Source organism: Triticum aestivum, chromosome 3B (assembly GCF_018294505.1).
Source record: "Triticum aestivum cultivar Chinese Spring chromosome 3B, IWGSC CS RefSeq v2.1, whole genome shotgun sequence".
In the NCBI taxonomy this organism is placed as follows: Eukaryota; Viridiplantae; Streptophyta; class Magnoliopsida; order Poales; family Poaceae; genus Triticum; species Triticum aestivum.
In genome coordinates, this window is record NC_057801.1 from 830,685,991 (window position 1) to 830,693,001 (window position 7,011).

The 7,011-nt window shown below is 42.9% G+C and overlaps 1 protein-coding gene across 2 annotated transcripts in view; it reads right to left on the minus strand.

Annotated features, from left to right (window-relative positions):
- Positions 1-2,617: 2,617 nt before the first annotated feature.
- LOC123072753 (ankyrin repeat-containing protein ITN1) overlaps positions 2,618-7,011 on the minus strand; it is a 5,155-nt gene continuing 761 nt past the window's right edge. Inside the window, exons 2-4 of one of the 2 annotated variants that reach the window (XM_044496387.1) lie at positions 6,154-6,812; positions 5,413-5,948; positions 2,618-3,278 (exon numbers count right to left, since the gene is read on the minus strand). In XM_044496387.1, coding sequence (XP_044352322.1) covers positions 3,180-3,278; positions 5,413-5,948; positions 6,154-6,796 — 1,278 coding nt within the window. In that variant the 5' untranslated portion in view covers positions 6,797-6,812 and the 3' untranslated portion in view covers positions 2,618-3,179. Of the gene's footprint in view, positions 3,327-5,412; positions 5,949-6,153; positions 6,813-7,011 lie in introns of both variants that reach the window. The other variant, XM_044496386.1, reaches the window with a different exon arrangement.

A 7,011-nucleotide genomic window follows, 5' to 3' on the forward strand; every position in this document is an offset into this window, starting at 1 on the left:
TCGAGACAGAACTTGGGCAGGAGCACTTTTGCCCTCCGGCGGAGCGATTCCGCATGGGGAACTTCCCTCCCGGAGGGGGAAATTGAGGCCATCGTCATCACCAACAACCTTCTCATCTTGGGGAGGCCAATCAACATCTTCAACAGCACAATCTCCTCTCAAAACCCTAGTTCATCTCTTGTGCTCAATCTTGTACTGGAACCTCAGATTGGTACCTGGGGGGTGACTAGCACATCTTGTAGTTGATGCTTTATGGTTTATTTGGTGGAAGATCATATGTTCAGATCCAATATGCTATTTAATACCCCACTGATCATGAGCATGTTCATCACTTGTGAGTTGTTACTTTTGTTCTTGAGGCCTCGGGAGAAGTCATGTTGCAAATACCCTCGGTAACCACTGCTCTACTTATTTATTTTCCTTCTATTAGTGTTTTTTTGGCACTCTCTTTTTGTCTATGATATTTCATATGTTTTTATGACTAAAGTTTGAAAATACCATGACTTTTAATGACTTTTTAATAAAGGAATTTTGTGACTTAAATATGTTTTGGGCTAGATTTGTTTAAATCTCAACTTTAAACATTGTAAAGTGAAAAACATGAGAACGGTGACCTGTCGTAACACGAAGAAGCATTTATTGACCGTGGCCTACCCCCTCTCGGTGCCGGTCAATGCCCTAACTGCTGGGGCCACCGGATGCGTGCTCGATCTAGAAACCCAAGGGGACAGCCCTACATGCATGTGGCCCATGCATATGCATGCAGGGGTGGTGTGCTGCTTGAATAAGCAACACACATCCTTCACGTTGCATGTGCGCGTGACAAACCACATAGCCGGGTAGGAACATCCCGGACCGGCTGCGTTCGTTCGCGAGACCGAGCCGACGGTGGGCGATCCTATGACAGAACAGGCTTAGACTTGGTCTGTCATTTCACGATTACCTGTCGTAACACGAAGAAGCATGTATTCACCGTGGCCTACCCCCTCCCGGTGTCGGTCAACGCCACAGACCGCTAGGGCCACCAGATGGGTGCTCGATCTAGAAACCGCCCGAGGAGGGGACCACCCCTACATGCGTGTGGCCCATGCATATGCATGCAGGGGTGGTGTGCTGCTTGAATAAGAAACGCACGTCCTTCACGTGACACGTGCATGACAAACCACACACGCGGGCATGAACGTCCAAGACCGACTGCGTTCGCCTGCGAGACCGAGCCGACGGTGGGCGATCCTGTGATAGAACGGTCTTAGACTTGGTCGGTCATCTCATGATGATCTGCCATAATACGAAGAAGCATGTATTAATCGTGGCCTACCCCCTCTTGCTGCCGGTCAACGCCCTAGACTGCCGGGGCCACCGGATGGGTGCTCGATCTGGAAACCACCCGAGGGGGAGATACCCCTACATGTGTGTGGCCCATTACTCCCTCCGTTCCTTTATGTAAGGTTTATTATTATTTTTCCACAGTGACCAAGGCACAAAATTATAGCGTATTTAGGACGAATTTATCCTTGGCTAATTTGTTCGTTAGTGGCAAGTAAATCAATTAGGCCAGAAAAGAAAGAGATACTTGCAATAGGGAGAACGATTCTTATCGAGCACGGCTACAAACGGAGAAGACCGCTAGACCTAGGGTTACAACCTGTACCGAGAAGGCTCTCGGTACAGGCAGCTACTACGGAAAACGGTTATCGACCCACAGTACTGAGTAAGCCACATCCTTTTTTTCCTTTTATTTGTGTATGTTTCTTTGTCACTCTTATTTTGTGTCTGATATTTCATGTATTTTAATGACACAAGTTTCAAAATGCCATGACTTGTGATGACTTGTGTTTTGGGTTAGATTTTTTCAAATCTCAACTTCTAAGCACTATAAAGTTAAAGAATGAAAACAGAGACATGTCGTAACACGGAGAAGCAGGTATTCATCAACCCCTGCCCCCTCTCGGTGCGTGTCAATGCCGTAGACCGTCCAGGCCTCTGTGTGTAAGGGCGCATGGCCGGAAAACCCATCTCGGTAATGTCTAACTAAAATGGTAAGGTGCTTTGTGAAGCATGTAGGAAAATAAAAGGGATGTAAACAACAACAAAAAGAATAACACATATTTACCGAGCACGACTACGAATGAAGAGGATGTGCAGATCTAGGGTTAGGACCTACCGAGAGCCGTTTATCAACTCTCGGTAAAGATGTCTTTACCGAGATCCGTGCTCAGCAATGCTCATGACCAGTGGGACCCGGTGTCCCACATGGCAGCTGACATTTTACCGAGCGTCACCACCCTCGGAAAAGAGCGGCAACACTGTAGTAGTAAAGTGCTCAACGACTCCTTTTCCGAGAGCCACGCTCGAAAAAGGGGTGGCACAACAGCAGTGACAGTTCTCAGGCGACCCCTTTTCCGAGAGCTACTCTCGGTAGGCTGCCTTTTTCCGAGTGGTGCTCTCGAAAATGTTTCCCATTCCTTTTGTTGTTAAACTCTTTCTTTTCTGATCCCTGCAAATGAAAACAACTACAGTGCAAATTGTAGTAGTCCACATATATAGGCATAATTTCATCATATATAGGCAAAACTTGAAGTATTCCACATATATAGGCATAAATCTGAAGCACATATATAAAAAATGTTGTCATATATAGACAAATGAAGTAGTCCACATATATTGGCATAATTTGAAGTAGTACACATATATAAACAAATGTTTCATACTAGTACACATCACACAAGTTCGTAAATTCATACATATTGTTAACTTATGGAAATTCACTACTTGTAAAACACGTGCACGTCACATAGAAGTCCACATGTTCGGGTTTAGATTCCGGGAGGAGGAGGAGGGTCATCACTTCCACTGCTTCGAGATTGTATCAGAACCTATAAGAGTTTGGCGGCCATCTGCCCAGCTGCCTAGTAAGAATGGGCCAAAAAGCACCAGAAGGCATGGTGCGATGGTCAACCAGTGGAGACGCGGGACCATTACTGCATATAAACTAGCTGAACAAGCCACGTAAGCAAACCACATGAGCTTCTTAGTAAATGATATGTCCTGGATCGTGCATATCAAGGCGACAGCAAACGAGGAGCACGCCGCTAAGGCGTCTGAGATCAGGAATGCCTGATATGCAATCTTCCTAGACATCATGGCAAGTCCCTCGCTTCCAGCATCACCTTTGTATCTTACAGGCAGAATGAAAGCAGTGGGCAAGGTGACTTTGCTACCCCGCTTGATTCATTAATTGCTCCTTGCTTGACATCACCATGAATATTTTGAAGACACATGGTATTTTGGGGACGGCCTTTCAACTTAAGCATCCATACGTTATTCTGCATTAACTCAAAAAAGGAACAAACAGAGTTCTTAGTATTAATAGTAGTAGTAGTAGTAGTAATAATAATAATAATAATAATAATAATAATAATAATAATAATAATAAGAAGAAGAAGAAGAAGAAGAAGAAGAAGAAGAAGATGATGATGATGAATTTATGACAATGCCACTAGTTTCGTCTCCAACTATGACCATGCCACTAGTTTTGGTTACTTAAGACAATGCCACTAAAATGTTAGTTCCGCTTATGTTTTTGCCACCACCAGATATTACCATGAGTCGTGAGATAAACATAGTGTAAGGAGATATGGCTTCAAGGTGTATAGACTAGTTGACCCATCTTCTATCCCAAGGTCCGACCCCTCAGCTCGTTCTCTTCCCCAACATCCCTTCCTAAAATGCCTAGCACGTGCACGTGCTGAGGAGATGGTCAGCAGCACCAGGGCGGGGCAGTGCCAAGTTAGAGTTGGCAGCACCAGGACAGGGCAGCGCCGGGCCTGGGACAGGCTCTCCAGCCTCTTCTTCGCCAGATGAACAACAAAGCAGCGCTGCACTTTCTCTCTGACTCCTCTCCGACCGGGATATGAGGCTTGGTCACATTCTCTGTCTATGAATCCTCACTTTATGCTGTAATTTTGTGCAAATCCTCTTACAATTAGTGCAAATTCTATGATTCATGTGTTGCTTGTACAATGGCCACTGAATGGTCTTTTGTTCTAGATATTAATATTAGACATGGTTATTATTCTGCTAAACATGTGCATGTTGGACGGCCTGAAGTATGGATTGTATTTTGCAACTCTTGCTAATTGCCGAGAAAGGATGTATAAGAATTGATTTTATTTAGCTCGTGTTAGCAAAATTTGATAGATCGTCGAGTGAATTTGCATTATGGGGGCCCCTATCTTTATATGTATTTTGGCTGGGATTATTTGTGGCAGATGAATGAATCAGATGAATTATGACCAAAATAAAGGTCGTATTCCTTTGTGTCTATGCTTGTAGCCAGTAGCCATATCAAAAAATTATTTACAAGATAGCACATAGCAATGGTTTCTTGTTTCAACCAGTGCACACAGCAGTTACAGCAGCAGAACATCAGGTTGGTGCTAAATAATGACATGCACAAGCCAATTCTTCTCCACTACAGCTTCAAGGGTACTTACAACTTCTAACCTCTTTTAGTCCAGTAATACTAGTTTGACCTCCAGGTAACACTTGGAAATGGCAAAATCATAAACAGGACTAGTGTTTCAATGTCATTTTTTTCTTCATAAATAGCCAAAAGGTACATAGACCCGTACACCCATAGAGCTATTTCTATCCTAAATAATTTGGCAACCACAGATCTAAAGGGGCAAGGGAAGATCTAAGAAAAAACTGCTTTTGTAATGAGAATTTGTAATTGTGTCAGCTGAGACCAATGCTTACATGACCGATGCTCACAGCCCAACTAGCAAACCTAAGTCACAAACATGGTATAACAGAGGGGGGGTGTTCCTCCTTGGCGCATATTTGAGTTTTACCATGGTGACACATATTTAACCGGAGTGTAAACTCAGATGTGCATGTTAAAGGGAAATTATGCATTCCTGTGGTGCCTCTAATTAGTATACTCCTACCATTTGTACATGCGGGCATGTGGCTGTGTGTTTAGTGGCATAAGTGCAATCTGCATGGGTTGATTGTGTGCCCACCTTCTTTCCTAAAAAAAATGAATCCACCTTGTACTCCTAAATACCATACAAATCAGTAAATTTAGAAGAGATTTTTTTTAATGTAAAGTGTCCCATGTATGTAGTTCAACAGATGGTTCTGTATATTTGAGTAACTGCTACCTGCTAAACGAAAACAAAAATCAAACCATGGGATTAAATCTTTTAAAAAGGGGTGCCTAGCAACTGTTTATCTAAGCTAAATACCAGACCACATATTTTTGTGCTGCATCAGCTAAAAACAGTTTATATACTATGATGAATCATGGATGATCATGTGATCAGTTAATTGCGTTGCATAAATATTAAACAGAGAGCAGGTTACAGTAAAATAATTATTTTGCTGCTGTATTAGAAACATACATACCCAGTTTATGCTTTTGGCGCAATACGTATTGATCCACAGTTCCCAAGCTGTTGGTTTAGCACTGTTGTCAAGTACTGCTCTGTCTATATCCTCATGAGACAGTAAGGCAGCAATTATTTTAGGATAGCACCCCTGGACTGCGTAATGTAACGCAGTTTTTCTGTTGCTGTCTTGCATGTTAACAAGCTTTCGAAGATATGGTGTGCTCAGGATAAATTTAACGAACTCGATATGATTGTTCAATACAGCTATATGAAGGCATGTCCGAGTCTCACCACCTATTTCACGATAAGGAGCATCAGGGCAATGTCTGAGAATTTCTTGAGCAACATTAACCTGACCTCCAGCTGCGGCACAATTAAGCAGAGGAAAGATGTTCTTGTGCATTTCATACCCTAAGGAAAAATCATGTCGCAGCAATTCTCGCACCACGCGCATCTTGCCATAACGTACCGCCATTCTTATTGGAGTAACCAAATCCGTGTTACCTTCTCTGGCAAGTTCAGGGCGTGTCTCCATAATTTGTCTAGCAATAACTGAAAACAGATTAAGACGAATGATTGTTAGTAAACAACCAAGGGATCATGAAGGAGAGATCACTTATCCTTTTTATCTTTTTTTTTCAGAAGAGGAATGATACAGTCAGTCATATAAGAACAATATTCCAAAGTGTGTTTGCTGTAAAAATGCTACTCTATACTATTGTGTAATCTGAACTCCATATACATATAAAGATCTCACCTGGATTATCATTTCTGACAGCACCATGTAGAGCATTCAAGCCAAACTCTCCTCCATGAGCAGAATCAGTAATTCTGACTAGTTTCTCGACCACATCACAAAAATCTCTCATGACAGCGAGAAACAAGGGTGACTCTTTAAATTTGTTCACATCTCGTGACAGAGCAGGCTCTGCTGCTATCAACTCGAGGGCAAGTTCCTTATGGCCACTGTGAATGGCATGGTGCAGTGCATTACAACCAGTCTTGTCTTGCTGCAAGATTACCTGTCTCAATCCTAGTCGATGGCAGCGTCCAACTAAAAAAGAAGCCACGAAGGCATGACCATGTGTAACGGCGGTTACAAGCGGTGTCTCCCCTTGAAGATTCAACTTTGAGAGGAAAGACTCAAAGTTAGCATTTAAAAGGAGAGACTCCTCTATTTCCAGCACATCCTCGCAGAATTCCTTGTGACCATGCATAGAGGATATGTGGAGGCAGCTGTTTCCTTGTGGAGTGGTTCCAAGTATAATGCTTGGATTCCGTGATACTAATTCCTTGACTCGCCTGGGATCACCCGATGTGGCTGCCTCCAGGAGTCGTCTGTCAATCTGTGGCTGTGTGCCTGCTGATGAATAATCTGTTGCTGAAGTGTTGGTTGCCATCTATTTGTTGGGTTTACTGCCGATAAACAAAAAACAGTGGTTACTTACATACTACTCCCTCCGTTCTAAATTACTTGTCGAAGGAATTGATGTATCTAGACCTATTTTAATTCTAGATACAACCATTTTTGCGACAACTAATTCCGAACGGAGGGAGTACTTGACAGGCTTTGCTTTTGTTATGTGATGAAGGAAAGGATAATGTTTAATCTCAA